Raw genomic sequence first — 19,039 nt, forward strand, 5'->3', positions numbered from 1 at the left:
CTGCCTTGCTTCTACTCCTAAACCCTTCTAACGTTCAGTATTTTTTCTAAACATCGAAATCTTTAATCTAATGCAATTCATCTGTTCACACAGCAGGAAGAAGGGTTCTAATGTTAGATAAAGTATGCCCTAAACCTTCTAGTATTTAGTTCGGTTTTCTTTTTAATATTTAAATACTCAATCCATCAGCAATGGGTGTATTCACACGGCATGAGGAAGAGTTCTAATTTATTTCCTTTCTGCTGTATGAAAATACATTGCTTATTTAACATGGTCTGTTGTAGGTACCCATTCAATATCGGATAAATCAATGAACACGTGGTAAAACTTGGACGGGGCAGGTTAGGTTTCATAAAAGATGGTAACTGAGCAGCAACCTGAAGAATAAATAGTTGGTTAACAAGTTAACTTGGGGTAAAGCACCTTCCAGGTAAGAGGTAACGGCCTACCATCAAGGCACCATCAAGTACCCAGGGGTTAAGAAGAGACTAACCTGGGGCCTTGGGTCTCTCCAGAGCTCACCATCTTCAGTCTAGAACCAGGCAGGTGAAGTTTAAAAGCACTGCCCTCTGGGCTTCCCTGGTGGCACAGTGGTTGAGAGTCTGCCTGCCGGTGCAGGGGACACTGGTTCGTGCCCCGGAATGGGAAGATCACACATGCCGCGGAGCGGCTGGGCCCGTGAGCCATGGCCGCTGAGCCTGCACTCCGCAATGGGAGAGGCCACAGCAGTGAGAGGCCTGCGTACCACCAAAAAAAAAAAAAAAAGCACTGCCCTCCGTTCCTGTTCATTGTCATACTGGGGCTCAGATCGCTTTTGCCACACCAATCCATAAAGCCAGCAACACCTACCCTGTGACCCTGAAAACAACCAGTTTTAATTTTACAAGACACTGTGTTATCGGGGAATAAGGGCTGGATTTAGAGTCCAGAGTCTGTTTTTTTCTGAGATACAACATCTACTTGATTGTGAGAAGTTATTTCACATCCCTGGGCCTCCGTTTTCCCATTTGTTCCCACACCCACTCCCTGCACCGGTCTATTGTTAAGATTAAAGGTATCACCCTTGGAGGCAGAAAGCCCTGTGCACATTTTTTTTAATTGCTTTTCTCCATACCACTTTGGATGATTCACTACTCTGATCTGTCAAGGTCATTTTGAATTTGAATTTGTTCTTTCAAAGTTCTAGCCAAGCTTCTGCGAGAATCTGCCCCAGCCCCTGGGGCTGTTATCTGGAAACTCAGCGTGCAGACTCCCATTTCCGCAGCACTGACAAATCCATTAACTAACAGAACCCCGAGAAAAGATGCCCGCAGAGTTCCACGAGGCTATTACTCAGCATTTAAATGGCACGTGACCATCACTCCATTAGAGCAGAAGCAGAAATGTTCCCTATCCTGGCTCCATTATTGAGGCTTCCTAACTGCCAGATCAAATACACACCACACTTTGGTTTGTTGATGGCTTCCGAGGTAACTTCAGATCTGGCCCCTAAAAGAGCTAGAAAGGAGACAAGCAATTCCTCTCCTGCTCCCGTCTCCCACAGCATGAGTGCCCATCACCCAGTGGAGCCAAGTGTTCTTATAAAAAGATGTACTTTTAAAACATGGCTTCACATTTTACTGTTAATTCATTAACTTTCATCAAGCACCCATACTGAGATACAAAGATTACTCAGGTCATTATGTATGTGCCCTTGGGTGCATCCCTTAGTTGTTCTGAGCTTTAGCTTCCTGGTTAATAAATTACGTGGAATTTAGGGGCTCCAAAAGCCCCTAAAATTGACTGAAAAATGCTGCCTTGCAAGTTTTGTTTTTGTTTTTCATTCAGGAGAAGATCCATTTTTCTCCGATTATAAAGGCATCTATGATCCCAGAAAGTTCAGAATCACAGAGGAAATGTTAGCTGAATCCAAGGACAAAGCTTCTTACCCTGGACGGGTGCAGAGAGTCCAGCGAGTTGAAGGAAGGGCAGCAGCACACGTGCACGGATGAGATCAAGGGGGCTGAGCTGGCCTCTGGTTTCAGTCACTGGGGAAAAGCATTACTTGTTGGGTCCCATGAACTCCCCTTAGGGTATGTATTGTGCATTTTAGGCTGCAAAAGAATCTTCATGTCATTTTATAACCACTAACTCATACACAGACATGGTAGGGATCATCTTTTCTGTTTCCTAGATATTAAAATGAGGTCCTAAGGAATGAAGGGGCTTGCTAAGAAATGTGCAGCTACTTCTAGCCTGGGCAGAGGTCACATCCCAGCTCTCCTGCCCTGTGGCCCCTCCTCACTGAGCATGCAGCACAGCAGGAATACAGCAGGACTGTTCTCTCCATCCCAGAACTCCTGGAAAAGGCATCACTCCAAGGGCAGACAAAGCGGAGGAGGAGGTATGTGGAATTACCCATGTGCCGGGTGCCGCCTAAGGGTGCCGTCTGTGATTGAGAATGCACACACAAAAAAAGAGTTTAAAAAGAAACATGGCCAATTAGTATTTTCTTCTTTTAGTTCGTTCGAATTTTCTACAGCAAACATGTTAATACACATTATACTTCCACATGGGAAAAAAAAATCAAATAGAAAATGCCATTTAAAAAAAATCAGCCCCAGGTGTTCCAGAGTAGCAGCCCCTGCGAGTCTCCGCAGAGAAAAAGTGTATGTTAGATCAATTATCTGAGACGTGGAAGAATACCCTTCTGTTGCCTGTGAATGCAAGCGACAAACTAGCCCTGCAAAGTCATCCTCTGACAGCCCCTGAGCGTTCTGTCTTACAGGATTGATTACCAATGAAAAACACTTCAGAATCAAGTGCTGCAACCTGCCTGATTGCCATACCCAAACAGGGTATCAGAAAAATCAATAAGTAGTTATCTTTCCGGGTTAAAGACGCATCTGGAAAGCCCCTCCAGTCCTGGAAACAGACACTTTAGAATTCTTGTCCACTCCTAAACCACATATGGAATTCAACTCATGGACGACTGCTTGCCGGAGGTTATCACAGAGCATGGCTGCCGTCAGATGGTGTGTAATGTGACGCAGAGCATGGCTGCCGTCAGATGGTGTGTAATGTGAAGAGCCGTGATGCAGCTGCTTCACGTGTGCTACCCCAGGTGGTCGGAGGAGCGTGTATGAAAAAGGGAGGGTTTAAGCAAACCTGGGGAAAATACCATACACAGAAATAAAACCAAAGACCCTGGCTTTCCTGCAGACTCTGACAGTTCAAGTGAAATATCTTTACACAGGAAAAAACAATCCGAATTGTATGAGATATAAACCATCCAAGTGGTCAAAATGCAGTTTGCAACAAAGAGGCAGCAAGGTATAGGCAGGCTGTAGAATCTTAACTGCAATGGTCTGTCCAAAGGAGAAAGGTGGTCTTGAAAAGTAACTACAGATAATCATTAACCTGAATCCTTAAACAGTAAATAGGCTTAGCGAGAAGGACTGAAAAACACAAATGGGGCTACACATCTGTGCCTTTAATTGACGAGATTTAACTAAGAAGATCTGAAAGAAAAAGAGAGAGAGAGGGCCCCCATCCCACGCAATGAGCATGTGTCCCTGGAGCGGGAAGGGCTCCTACAGGAAGGCCGATACTATGTAGAAACGCTGCATGTTATATTTTAAGTGTACTTTACAGGCCATCCAAGGATTCTCAAGGCTTATTTTGACCCCATAGGTTACTTTCCATTCATGCAGACTTTAAAATCTAACTTCAAATAAAGTGTGCCTATAGGTAACTATATTTTACTTTGCAATAAAACTGTAAGCTCAAGAGTGCAGAAATCACTTATTTTTATTACTTTTATTACCTTTTACTTATCCCGTTCATCTTATTACCCACTCACCTCTCTGGCACTTAATAAATAGTTTTGACTGAATAAATGAAATGCCAATTTTCAACTCCACTAGCCTCAGTTGAAGGTATACCTTCAACTCTTAAGTCACTTGTCATGATCTGTCATCCATTATCTATTTATTTAAGTCCAAATGCCCTAAAACGTAGTAACCACCTGTGAGCCAAGAGTGTTCTGTCAATCCCTTCCAGCTATGCGCTCAATATGTGCTTAATAAATGAATCGCTCATATATAGTGTTTATAATTAAAGGCCTGCAGTTGGTAACATGACAGAGTAACTTGTACCAGGCTAATGCTCCTGTCATTAACATTGCTAAACGATGGACAAAATATAAAAGGTAACAACCGTTGGAAGCCACTGGAGAGCAAGCAAAGGCATGAAGAAACAGGCAGGGATACCTCACCCTTCAAGGACGGGAACGCTTCTGGGGAGGAGCATCTTTAACTGGCTTTTCTCCTGCTGGCAGACCTCAGTCCATGCTGGGCAAGGAGAGCAGAACGCCAGCAGAAAGCGGCATCTCACTGAGCTAAGATGTCAGAGGTCAGGATTGCGTTAGCGCTGGAAATTGAGTGGGGGGATCTTAGAAAGGTGGAAGTCAGAGAAAGGAGAGGCTGCTCATCTGTATATACTCTCCCTTCAGACCCTTAGGCTGATCCTGAACTGCACATGCATGAATGCTATTCCAAGAAGCCCGTGGGAAACAGCACCTTAGACTCAGCTGTTTTCAGCCACTTCCCAAGGCTGAGAAAAGGATGGAATTCAAGTCCTACAAAGTTGGCAGGGCTTGGTGAACACTGTGGGCTGACGTCCCAGAGGATCATTCCGTAGGAGTCCGGAGCATGGAACGGGACTAAGGGCTATAGCCTAGGAGTGTGAGCAAAACTACAATAAACTCACCCTAAGAAAGCCTTTTACAGGACCAGGGTGATGGCGACCACCAGCAGCTTCACTGTGTGCTAAAAGAAACACACCTCACAGGGAGATAACAACCCAGCGCCTCTACAGCATGCAACTCACCACGCCTACCATGCAGACAGAAACTACTGGGCACGCAAAGAGACAGAAGACATGGAGCCAAACACCAAGAGAGAAACGTCAAGAGAAACAGGACCGTAGAGGACAACCCCGATGTTGGATTTAGTATGTAACAACTTCAAAAATAAACATTACAAATATATTCAAGAATCTACAGGAAAAGTTGGACAAAATGGGTGTAGAGATGAAGAACTTCAGAGGAGATAAAAATTCTACAAAAGGACTAAATGGAATCCAAGGACTAAAAACTACAGTATTGAAATAAAAAATTAATTGGGTGAGACTAATAGCAGACTGAAAAGCAGACTGCAGAAGAAAGAAGCAGTAAACTTGAAGACAGGTAAGTAGAAATTACCCTAACTGAAACACAAAGAGTATAAAGACCAGAAATAAATAAGAGTCTTAATGACCTGTGGTGACAATATCTAACACAAATGTTACTGGAATCTCAGAAAGATAAAAGAATATAAGAATAAATAAATAATCTGAAGAAACACTGGCTAAAAATTTTTCCACTTTTGATTAATTTTTTGCAATTAACTGTAATTATAATAATTATCACTGATTACTATGTCCCAGTACCGCATTAAATATTTTATATATGTTTCCCAATTTTCACAAAGTAGGCACCACTGCCCCATTTTAGGAATGAGAAAACTGAAGCTTGAAGCGGGGTGGGGGGCAAGGTGAAGCATCTTGCACTTATCGCCATGGTAGTGGATCTAAGATGACAAACTATGTTTGTCCCTAATCTCTCCCCACGATTTCAGAAAGCCTCAAGTTGATGAGGATGAAGGTAACCACCAGCACCACCATTACTGGGTCTGAATCACACATGTTATGCTTCACAACAGTCCAATGAGGTAGAAACTATCCTTCCATTTTCAGAAATGAAGAACCAATTGCTTTAAGTGTTCTCTGTCCACAGGTTCCCGGTCACCAATCAGGGGCTAAATCAGCATTTGATCCCTAACCTGTCTGAACTAACCCACAATAAATTAATGAGGGTGTGCAGCAGGCATGTTCAGCCTATGTAAGAGAATATATATATATATATATATATATATTTTTTTTTTTTTTTTTTGCGGTACGTGGGCCTCTCACTGCTGTGGCCTCTCCCGTTGCGGAGCACAGGCTCCCGACGCGCAGGCTCAGCGGCCATGGCTCACGGGCCCAGCCGCTCCGCGGCACGTGGGATCTTCCCGGACCGGGGCATGAACCCGTGTCCCCTGCATCGGCAGGCGGACTCTCAACCACTGCGCCACCAGGGAAGCCCGAGAATATATTATTTTAAGGGCACTGTTGTTCATGTATAAATCATGCTAATTACAAAGGACATAGTAATAGGAGTGAGCTTGGAGAAATACTTTCAGGGTCGTCCTAAATTCCAGCTCTAGTTTGTATCTGAAGTAATAAAACTGCTCCTTTTCTAACTGGCCCATCTGGCACTTTCATGCGACAGGATTACTGCTTGTTTCACTCGTCTGTCTCTCTTCACATGTGAGGTACTCCAGAGGGGTGTGCCCACAAGTCTTGCGCCCCACTGTATCCTCAGTGCCCCATGCCGGGTCCGCACTCACCTCTGACAGTTAATAATCCGGCAATTCTGGCTCAGCAGCTTTGGGATCATGAAGAACTAAGTTTCAAAACTTGTAGCTACTGACGAGCTGTAATTTAAGTAATTTAAGCCAGGTTTAAACTTAAGCTTACTAGCTGTGTCAGTAATTTAAACCAGGTTCCTTCACCCCTAAATTGGGGATGATAATGTCTTCCATGCAGGACTGTTGAGATGATTAAGTGACAACAGGCACCTGGCATATAGTAGGCACTCAACAAATGGTGGCTATAATTTATTACTTCTATCAAAATTGGACCATTAAGGTACAGAAACATGTTTTTTATAGTCACCTTTAACAGACTATTTTTGCTTTAAAAAAACCCCAAACTACTGGTTGTGGAATGAGTGCTCCCAATTTCATTTAAAATGAGTTACTTTCTCATGAAGCATGCTCCCATAAATTGCAAGCAAACATTATAAAATATTAATTCATTTTAAAAGTGAGAACACTCATTCCAGACCGGCAAAACGGAGGAAGCGCATACATACGCGCACACACGCACACCCCAGACAGCCTCTGATTTCAAGTCACAGAGTGTTTGAGCCTTGAATACAAAAATTGTCAATTCCCAAAGAGCCTGGAGTTATAAGATTATTCTGGAAAGAGACTTCAATTTTCTAAAGGCAGTTGAAAAAATCCCTCTGGATTTTTGAGGAGTAATACTCTCTCCTGGATAAGTATACCCCCTTTTGGAAAAGCGTCCTTCCTTGACCATTCTGAAGGAACCCATCATTTTGATTTGTTTTCATCTCTTAAGAAGTAATGATGGATCCACAAGAATGCAAAATGCCTTGAAAGCCCAAAGTAATTTGTTTAGACTTTGCTTAAATCACTACAGCCACCACCAAAAGTATTTACAGTATTTCTATCTAAAGCCTTCTACTTCTTAGGGCTTAGATTTATTTATTTATTTATTTACTTATTTATAACAAGCTCACTTTAATTCAAAAAATTTTTTTAAAAAAGATCAGATTTTCATCCACAAACTTGGAAAACAGCAAAAAGGAGAAAATTTTCTAAACACAGACTATGTTCTCTGTATACCTCTTGACATTCTTTCCATTAAAGCTCTAATCTATTTTATCTGTATTCATCCTTGTTAAGAAAACTTTTCTTCCCACTGAAAACCACAGGATTAAAAATACCATTACAATTAAGACTCTAAACTTAATTACCAACTCTACTTAGAATTCACTTCACACTATACCTTTAAATTTGAAAAAATGTTAACTAAAAAAGTAGCTGAAGTGAAATTACTTGGATGCAAAAACATTCCCTTCCTGTACACTGATGAATTTAGCACTTTACCTTTAAAATCTTAGATTTCATCATACAAATGAGCTATTTCTTAAAATAAATTATCAAAATGAAAATATGGGGTGAACATCACACTTCAATTTTGCTTTAAATAACACAAATGTTCTTGTAAAACCACTCACTACGTAATTCTAACTGAAAATGAAAGGGGAATAAAAGAGAAGGCAGTGAGAAAGCCAAGGGCTTCCTTTCCTGACGTGAAAAGGTTATGGAACCATTTATGACAATCCAGCTGTATTTCAGAAATATCATATACTTGTAATCAAATTACATACCACTGTCATTTTTGTATTCGCTAAAATTAAAGGATTTAAGAATCCAAACTTTCAGACTAACAATGTTACAGAGATTTCTAATGGGCACCATGTGTCACTAGTAAGCTAAAATGTATTCCAAATATATCTTGGCATAAATTTTAAGGAAGCCACATATAGTAATAAATTACACATTTTGATTTGTGCAAAAAAATTTATTATTTTTTCAATCACAGAAAAAGCCCCAGTAGCAGGAATATCCTGGGTCTTTACTGCCAAGGAAAAGTGTACGTGTGTGTGTGTTTAGATAATAATAGTATATCTGTTCAAAAAGATTAACGAATTCAACTCAACTAAGTCATTTGACAGAAGAACAAATTTGGTACCCCCATGCTTACAATGAACCACATGACTCTTCCATTTTACAGAAGTATAGGGTGTATCGCTTTCTTTTTCAACAGCACTGAGATGCAGTAAGCTCTTTTTTCTCTAGAGACACACACTGACGTACACTGGACCCACCACATGCATACACATGCCCCTGCTCGCAGGGGCAGAAATCCTATGACTGCCAGCCCTACCTCTACTGTTCTGACCTCAGGTCTCACTCAAAGACGGAGAGCAAGATGCCAGCTAGGGCTGCAGTCACCTGAAGGTTTGGGGCTAGCAGAGGCTCTTTAGTGGTGGTTTTGGGCGGAAGATCTCTCTCCACAGGGCTGCTTGAGTGTCTTCACAACATGGTGGCTGGCTTCCTCCAAAACAAATGAAGGGGTTGGGGGGACCTAGGTGGAAGCCATCTCTTTTATGAACTGGCCTTGGAAATCACACGGCATCACTGCTATTACACTCTCTTCATTAGAGGAGAGTTGTAAGTCTGGCATACATTCAAGGCAAAGAGAATTAGGCTCCCTCTTTTGAAAGAAAAAGTCCCAAAGAATTGCAACATACTTTAAAACCTCTACGATGTTCAAGAAACTACTAGCTGTTTTAAACATATATCAGGGGGAGAGACGAGGAAGGAGGGAAGGAACACATTCACCAAGAAGAACTTTCTAAATGACAATATATTTCACAGTTTAATATTGTTAAGACTTCGAAACTTAGAAACAACACAGGAAAACTGAATGGCTTGGAAAATTTCCCCTTGATCCAAGTAGCTCACAGAATTCAGTTTTTTTCTGTTTTTTAAAATCTCCTCATACACAGTGGGGACAAGGAAGAGAAAGAGACAAATTCCCAAAGCCATTTCAAACTAAAGGGCTTGAAGGGAGATAATTTGTTTTTCCAATAAAATTTCTCTTATTATACCATTTACTAATTAATACTGACAAAGCTTATGTGCAAAAATAATAAATACATTTTAAGAGTAAGACCTTTCACCATTCTCCACCATCTTTCAAATCATTCTGGGGAGGTGGGTGGTTGGTATTCTCAAACTAGAAATATAGAAATGCTTCTTAAATTTATAAAGAACATCAGACGGGTTTTGTGTCATAAGCACTGTGAGAAAACAAGAAAATTATGAAAACACACTGGGAAACAGATACCAGGGTTCAGCCTCTTGTGGCTTCTTTGGAAGAGGCCAAAAAGCCCTTGGACGGGAATGACCTGGATTCCACCGAGCATGTGTCATGGAAAGAGCTGCAACATCACTGTTTTACTCATCTTGCTATTTTTTAAGAATTAAATATCACAGTGCTGCCCACACCGGCTGATCAAAAACCTGGGTATACTGCAACCATTGGTGACTGCAGAAACCCTATCAGGCCCCAGCAGTCGCTGAGATCTGAGTTTACCCCCACACTTCCAGGGCACAGGAATGATACCTGCTATTGTGGCCCCTATCTGGGAACCACAAAGTCATCCCACAGATTACACTGCTGGGAGGGTACATGTGATGGATTCATTCATGAATATTCATGACTAGTGAATATTTAACAGCCACTGACAGAAAGCTTCCTGGGGACCCATCCAGCTGATAAGCGGCAATTCATTCCCTGCTTGTTGAGCCCTGGCCAAGTGTCAGGTAGAAGACACGTCCACAGCCGCAAACAGCAAAGCTGGAGTCAGCTAGGCTCTCCTTCCATTCCTTGCTAGCTGCGCATCCTGGACAACATAGTCTGGCTCTTTATGCTTCGGCTTCATCATCTATAAACTGGAGATAATGGTAGACTTACCTCAAAGGCTTGATGGGCTTATCTTAGTACAGCATGAACACCCAATGAATGTCATGTCCCCCAGAGACATTCCCCTTAGTACGCTCCTCAAACTACATCAGATTTCTTCTTTGTAGCCGGCAAGCTTTCCTCCGCAGTACTTGCCAGTTTCTAACTCTAGCTACTTTCCAGCTTGATGATCTGATTAACAGCTCTCTCTCCCACAGGACTGTAAAATTATCATAAAGGCAGAGAGTCTGTCTGATTTGTCTAATATACCCAACACCCAGAACAGCAGCATGTAATAGGTGCTCAATAAATATTTGCTAAGCTAATAAACTAGGTTGGCAAATTCACAAAATAATACAAAGATGAACCGGCCCTCATCAAGGAGTTCCCAGGCCACTGATGCAGTCCTCAACTCTAGCTGCATTTAGAGCCACCTGGGGAGTAACACTCTTGTAATCCCACTACTGGACCCTACTCTGGAGCTACTCTTGGAGTGTGAGGGCTCGGGGAATCCTTGTTTTTGTATTCTAAGAGCTCTTCAGGTGATTTTATTTTATTACTTTATTTTTAGGTTGCATGGCGCAGGTTGTGGGATCTTAGTTCCCCGACCAGGGACCGAACCTGCGCCCTTGGCAATGAAAGTGTGGAGTCTACCCACTGGACCACCAGGAAATTCCCTCTTCAGATGATTTTAATGAAAAGCCAGGATTGAGACTCACTGGTCTAATGCACGAGAGACAGGCTAACAATTACAACACTACGGGCTGTGTGCTCTACAGCCACAGAATTCCCTGTGATGACGGAGATACCCTGTGTCTGCACCCCCCAGTGCTGTAGCCACAGTCACACATGACTACTGAGGACTCAAAATGTGGCTACTGAGATGGAGGGCCTGAACTTTAAATTTTATTTTATTTAGTTTAAATTAAAAAAGCCATGTGTGACTGGCTAGTGCAGACCTAGGGCAAAGTACACACAACAACCCTGAATCCAGGTATCAAAGGGGAAACCTTTGGGGGGGATTCAAAGCTCAGTCAGCTGCGGTCCCCCCAACCACAGGAGAGTAGCATCTGGGAGAGTAAACGGCAGCCAAACTCTGCCCTCACCCCCCCTTCAACTCTCTACCTTACATACACACAGGGACAACCTCTCCCCACTGCCACGTCCAGGACAGCTGGGACCAAGGAAATGCTTTAAAGAAGCACGTCCCCAAGTACAAGAGCCTTTGTGTGAGCTGCTGAATGACGTGGTCATTGAGGTCAAGGCAAGAAATGTGCCTTGAGTAAGGACACTTGGGAAAAAAAGTCACATGGAGCCCCGAGCAGAGTAAATGTGGCAGCGCCTCACAGCTGTAAACCAGAAGCCTCCCTCTGTGACTCACAGGCAGAAACCATACCGTTATGGAGAACTGACATTTACTCCTTAGGCAGATAATGGCTCATTAAGCTCTTTACAAAATCAGACTGGTCCAACATTACTTACAGAAAGGCTGAATTAATATAGAGAAAGCACCCATGCTATTGACCTACCTGCCATTTTTTCTCATCTACTATGTGTTAAGCATGTACTGCGTGGCAGGCAGTGTGTCAGGGGCCTTAAATATTCCCTCATTTTGTCCATACGATACCCTGTAAATTAGATATTATTTTCTCATTTTATGGTGAGGCAATTTAAGACTCATGGAAGTCATTATTTACTTATTTATTTATTTACTTACTTACTTATTTATTTATTTATTTTGGCTGCACCAGGTCTTAGTTGCAGCACGCGGGATCTTCGTTGTGTGCAGCATGAGGACTTCTTCCTCGACCTGGGATCGAACCTGGGCCCCCTGCATTGGGAGTGTGGGGTCTTACACACTGGACCACCAGGGAAGTCCAAGACTCATGGAAGTTAAATAATTTACTTTAACAAGTAGTGACAAAGCTAGGATTTAAACTTAGATCTATGCTACACCTAAGTTCCTTTTTTATAAAGTCTGTCTAGTATTCTATTCTATAGATACACTATTGTTGATTTAACAAATCTCCGTTTTCTGTTTTACCAAATCACAGTCAATGCTTCAATGAACCTACTTGTCTATAAAGCATAACACACACACACACATATAGAGAAGTACGTAAATCCTAAGTGTAGCATTTGATGAATTATCAAAAAACAGACTTACCTATGTAACACCCTCCAAATTAAGAAACAGAACGATACCAGCACCTCAGAAGCCCCTTGTGCCATCTTCTGTTATGTGACCCACTCACATCCCCTGTTAAGGGCTACCGCCTCATCGGAGTTCATTAGAAGGAAGCTAAGACATAGGTTATAAGTTAGGTGTATAATCTAGGCCAAGACTTAAAGCACCATTTGGTCACTACATAACCAGACAAATATCATTTACCTACCTTGATTAGAAGTTAGTGTTTTATTGGATATAAAGAAATTAGAGACACGTCTCCAGGAACCAGGGTACAAAATGTGTTAATTAGGATTACAGAGTGCCCTAAGCCTGGGGCTTTAATAAGGACAAGAGACAACTGATTCCCAGCTCTGACAAGAGGAGGAAGACCAGGAAATACCCTATGATTTTATCACAAGAGTGAGTATAAATGTAAATAAAATATAAAACATATTAATGTATCGCATTTACTGAACTGCCATGAGGTGGTAAGACGTTTACAGATAGTAGCGACTAAATCCCTGCAGCAGCCCTGGAATATCACGATCCCCGCTGTACTTTTTATTTATTTTAACATCTTTATTGGAGTATAACTGCTTTACAATGGTGTGTTAGTTTCTGCTTTATAACAAAGTATCCCCGTATCTCCTCCCTCTTGCGTCTCCCTCCCTCCCACCCTCCCTATCCCACCCCCCTAGGCGGTCACAAAGCACCGAGCTGGTCTCCCTGTGCTATGTGGCCGCTTCCCACTAGCTCTCTACCTTACGTTTGGTAGTGTGTATGTGTCCATGCCACTCGCTTTGTCACAGCTTACCCTTCCCCCTCCCCGTATCCTCAAGTCCATTCTCTAGTAGGTCTGAATAAAGATTCCCGTCTTACCCCTAGGTTCTTCATGATCTTTTTTTTTTTTCTTAGATTTCATATATATGTGTTAGCATACGGTATTTGTTTTTCTCTTTCTGACTTGCTTCACTCTGTATGACAGACTCTAGGTCCATCCACCTCACTACAAATAACTCAATTTCATTTCTTTTTATGGCTGAGTAATATTCGATCCCCGTTTTAGAGAGAAGATGGAGGTTCAAAACAGTGAAGTAACCAGCTCAAGGTCACGCTGCTGGTTAGAGGGAGAGAAAGGGTGCGAACCCACAAGCATACAACCTCAGAGCATGCCCTTTCCACTGTACCCCGCTGCCTTCCCTTCCCAGGTGTTCTGTTACAGACAACTGATCTCTTAGAGACCTGGCCTCTGGGAAAGCGAGCTGGTATTGCAATACCAATAACAAAAGATGTGAGTCAGAGACCTTGAAACTCATTTTACGTTTGCAGGCCTCTCCCTCCCTGGGGCGCTGGAACCTACCATTTCTTGTGGTTACCTACTGTTTATCTTAATCCGGTTTATTTCTTCTTATCCACTGACAACATACTTTTCTCTCCAAGACGACAAAGTCTCTGACCAAAGCTAAAACATTTGGTGACACAGGTTACCTGGCCTGCCCTGAGCCAGATGCAAAGACTCGAGTTGGCAGGTCTGTCTAGGTCTCTCCCTTTAGCCTCGTCCTCATGTGTCCCCTAACTTTCACCCCATGCCTGTCACCAATACGGATTTTCAAATGTGTACAGGTACACTTCCGATGGAAAAGATCCTCATGTGTTTAACTGAGGCCACCGAATTACAGTCTGACCAACCACACAAAGAGAATTTTACATATCTCCTATGTCACCTGTGGCAAAATTACCTATAACTCTACTGAAGTTTTTCACTGTGTCATAAAACCCACTGCAACTAATGTTTTTCCTTCTTTTTACTTGGGAAGCAGTAACAGGTTTGGACTGACAGGAGAGACAGAAAAAAAGAGAAAAACTGGATTTCTTTGACTTACTTGTTTTTCCATTTGTATCAAGTCTTCCAGAAACTTAGCATCTAACAAATAACAAAAAACTGCAGACAATACACGTAACTGGTGTTATCTGTGTTGGTAAGTACTTACCTTGACCGGAATTATATATTGCTTTTACAGACTTCTTAACTTTCTGTAAGGCTGTTCTATCTTGGTCTAGAGCCTAGAAGAGAAAAATGGGGGGGAAAAAGATGTTGGAAAACTTGGTAAGTTAAAAAAAAAAAAAAGGAACTAAAGAAAAAGAAAATCTCATTCATAACTGCATTTATTGTGCTGAGCACTGCAGCAACAGCAAACTGGTATATTTATCAACAATGAACCCCTTCAGAGACACGAAGTGCGCCCAGGATTTGAGTAGTTATATTTTGGGGATAAATACGGTCATTCCACAAGCTCAACATTGGGTGAAATGGATAAGCTGGTAGTCAGTCGGTAAGGTAACCGTGCTAAGCTATGCACAGGAAAGAAAATATAAGATACCTAAGATGTGATTCTTTCACTCGGAGAGTTTACAACCTGGGAAGGGAGAAAGGCCAACATATGACATGGATGACACCTTCCCAGGGAACAAAACACATCTTATCACCTAATGGTAATTTCAGCCAGAAAGAAAACATTTAAGGGAGTGTGATAAGCAAGAGTGACCCCGAAGAGCTCCTCAAGCTTTTAAACTTGAGGATTCCTTTTAGTTAAAAAAAAAATTTTTTTTAATGACATAATGCCACGTGTATTTAAAACATTCTGTTTATTAAAAAAGCACAACATGAGAAATGCTACCATGATGCAGGTAATGCTTGTACATGACTTCTTAGGTGATGAATCAACACATCTCCAGTGATCTACAAGGCAGGGGTGAGGGGGCTGTTTCTGGGAGACTGTCACTCCTGATTCTTGACCCAGGTGCTGGATACACAACTGGGTTTCGTTTGTGAAAATCCATCAAACCCCGCACTTAGGATATGTACCCTTTTGTATGTGTGTATTACACTTCAAAAACAGGTCAATGTAGACATGCTCATGGCACGCTGACCTAACTTCTTAGAATAAATTCAAGCCCCTCTCTGCTTTCCCAAGGTCCACGGTCCATTCACAGTCTGGGAACCCCTGGAGGCTGGGTCAAGATTTGGAGGGCAGGAGCAATAGCAGCAATAAAAATAAACTTGTATAATAAAGTTTAAAAACATTCAATGTGCACTCACATCCTTTACATCATCTAAACCTCAAGACTTCAGGTGAGCGAATGGAAGCCCACGGAGGGTAAGTACTTGCTCTCTGCAGGGTACGGGGGGAGCTGCAGGGGGCAAGGTGATGGCAGCAGGCATCTGTAATTCCCCTTCTGCAAAACGGGCTTTCCTGCCACTCTAAACATGGGGTTCACTGGGTGCTGCCCCTTTCCTTTGGCTCCTGCTCTCTGAGCACCCATGACTGGCCAGGTGAGCAGGGCCCATGCTGGGCTCAGTCCTGCCTAGGATTTCTGAGCTTGGGAACCGGGATCATAACATGCAGCCCCTTTCTGATGATGCGAGCCTGGGGGCCACCAGGGGTTCTGTTTCTAGCTGTGTGGAAGAGTCTGGCCAGACAGGATGATGTTAACAGAGACGAAGCACCAGAAACAAGAGGTGGAAGGGGTCCTGGTGGCAACTGAGTCCTTGCTCCCAGCTGTCCCCAAGTCTATATCACTGCCAACCTTCCTGTAGACTGAGTACGTACGTGGGACAATAAATTCCTTTTGTCAGAAGCTAGTTGAAGTTGGGATTCTATCACTTGCAACCACAAGTCCTAAGTGACACAAGAACTAAAGTTTACTGAGCACTTACTACACCAGGCATAAGCTTGTAGAGAAGATGTACCAAATAGATATCTTATCTCTTTGAGTTACATCTTTACAAAAATCCTGTGAAGTAGCATCTATATTTTTCAGCTAAGGAAATGTGATAGGCCTTCAATAAATATCTGTAGGAAAGGAGGGAGGGAGGGAGGGAAATATTTACTAACTTGCTCAAAGTCACAAAGCCAGAAAGTGCTAAAATCACATTTTACACTAATGTCCCCCGAATCCCAAATCTAATGGGATGCTGGGATAAAAACCAGCGTTTTGCAGACCGTGGGTTAACGCTATTTCTACCTTGCCCATCACTCACTTTCCACTTCCACAACTTTTTTCACAGCCACGTCCCATCTGCACTTCTTTTTAATTAACATTTTTCTTTAAATTCATTCACATCTTTTAAAAAAATTTAAATACACTCTAAAGAGCTGGCTCACTCCACATTAATAGAAGATACCCTAAAAATGACTATGTGCCTCTAACTACATAAAATGCTCGTCTGTTCACTACCTCAAATCACCCCACCTAATGCCAGTGATACTGCATATCACATTTAAGGACACAATGTTTTATGACACAGCTCCAGAGGAAGAGACAAAGTTTGAGTAATTTCAAAGATCTGAGGTTTGTACATCAGAGGACAGAAGGAAGATAACTAACATTTTAATAAATGCTTAGTCATAAAGGTGCTGAGATCTACATAGATTATTTCACTTAATTCTTACAAAAACCCTATGAAATAAGTACTATTACTGGATTCATTTTATAGATGAGGAAACAGAGGCTTAGAAAGTGCAACTTGCCCAGGTGGCAGAGTAGGAATTTGAACCCAGTTCTTCACAGTAAAACTCCACCTCCAAATCACTACCCAGTTCTGTATTCCAATGGTATCTGTGAAGAACTGAAACTAAAAGCAGTCTCATCTTAAGAAGGCAATATCCACGAGTTTTCAGAGGCAAATCTGTGTTAAGAAACTACAAGACATTTAGGTTGCTAGGAGACTGGGAGGGAAAGACAGTAATGCAAATAAGTGCAAATAGGCACTCATTTTAAGAGATGGGATCCAAAGGGTTTATCCTTTGCTGAACCGCTTTTGTGGTAAGGATATTTTTAAAAATAATTCTAGTAACAGCCACCATTTATTTTTTATATACATATTTCTGCCATCTTTTTTTTCTGATGAAAACCCCTGGGCTTTAGGGAAGTGAAACAACCTGCCAGTTGTCACACATCAGGTAAGAGAAGAACCAGCTTATGCTTTTCCAAACAAGCCACCTAAAAATCCATCGCAGAAGGCGCGCTCATGTTTCTCCTAGATCTTAAGATTTTTTAATAATTTTCGAGAAAGGAAAAAAGATCTCCTTCTGGAAGAAAATAACCTATCAGCTCAGCTTCGGGGAGTGATGACCACTGAAGGATGATTCTACTACTGGTAGAGAAATTAATGAGTGGGCTTTAATGTCCACGCACATTTAGAGTTAACGACTCCAGATGAGCAAAGGGCTGGAAAAGACTTCAGCCGTAACATTTTATGAGACCAGTTATCTGCTTCCTTTTTGCAGGAGGGATAGTCTCAGAAATTTATGTTGAATTTTTAGCAACCTGTCTATAGAACTAATAGGATGTAAGGTTCAGGTACTTACTTCTAAAGGTTATTAATGACATCCACATTAGACAGCTACAGCCACCATTATGTCCGTGTGACACTTCTCTTTTTACACTCTACTATTTGGCCACGGGCAAAAAGCAGCTGAGTAAAATGCAGTTTTAAGAACTCTGTGTTTAAGAGAGCCAGGGAACACTGTCCTTCAATCAAACAACGCTCCCTCCAGAAAGAACACGTCTAAATAGGCTACAGGGCGCCATTCTCTCGACAGCCAGACAAGCAACACCTGCAGTGACACCTTTTGAAATGTCCTATATGTGAAACTACATAAAGCTAAGAGAAAAGTGGCAGATGCATGGGCTACAAAATTATCCTACCTCTCAACCCGTTAAAAGTTGTTAAAATATGTGCCTGCGTTTCTAAGCATGCATCTGAAGGGGAACAACTCAAAAGCGTGTGCGTTTGTGAGAGGAGAGAGGGAGGGGAAGGAGGATGAATGAACCACGACAGGAGAATATGCTCATCTCTAAAAGTCGAACACCTCCCCCACCTAGAACTTTGCAACACGTCAACTTCCCCTTCTCTGCATTACTAAAGAGCAGGTCCGTTAATCTAGAAAAGCACTTCCCATCTTTATATGGAGACATATTACTTTTGTTTCATGCACAGTCCTAACAAGCTTGGGCGTCTGAATACACAGAGAAGACACAGGGTACTGCAAATTAGAGAGAGATTGCTGGAGAAACCGCACCAACAGAAGCTGGCCACCAGAGGATTCAGAAAGATTATACAAACCGGACATAAGAATGCAAAAACTCCTTAAGAATCAGAGGCCGTTCAGGGTAGGACGTGGAACCTTTCGTCCCACTCCAGGCCGAGCAGCATCCCTGGGTCACAGCGGAGTGCAAACAACACATGTTCTCAGAGATGCACAGGCATCCAGCCACGCCTGTGTCAAGCACAGGGCATCTGCACTAGCTGATCCCTCTGCCTGGAACGCTCGTCCCTAACCTCTTCAGATGATGGGCTCTTGCTTCTTACCCAGGCCTCAGAATAAAAGCCCCTTCCTCCGAAAGGCCTTTTATGGTCAACCTAAAGCAGCACACCCTCCTGCTTCCCAGTCACTCTCTCACATACCTCACACTAGATACTCCAGAGCACTACACACCCCGAAATGATCCTGTTCATGACCTGTTTACCATAATGGTATTTATCTCCCTCCACTGGAAGAATGAAAGACAGGGGCCCTGCAGCAGCTGTTCATGGCTGAATTCCCGTTCCCGGTGCTCGGC

The 19,039-nt window shown here is 42.4% G+C and overlaps 1 protein-coding gene across 1 annotated transcript in view; it reads right to left on the reverse strand.

The window, feature by feature from the left end:
• The window catches only part of ASAP1 (ArfGAP with SH3 domain, ankyrin repeat and PH domain 1), a 349,290-nt gene that overhangs the window by 130,639 nt on the left and 199,612 nt on the right, over positions 1-19,039 (reverse strand). Inside the window, exon 4 of the mRNA XM_082858607.1 lies at positions 14,404-14,476. Coding sequence (XP_082714733.1) covers positions 14,404-14,476 — 73 coding nt within the window. The remainder of the gene's footprint in view (positions 1-14,403; positions 14,477-19,039) is intronic.

This window comes from Leucopleurus acutus (genome assembly GCF_964270905.1).
Source record: "Leucopleurus acutus genome assembly, chromosome: 17".
Taxonomy (NCBI): Eukaryota; Metazoa; Chordata; class Mammalia; order Artiodactyla; family Delphinidae; genus Leucopleurus; species Leucopleurus acutus.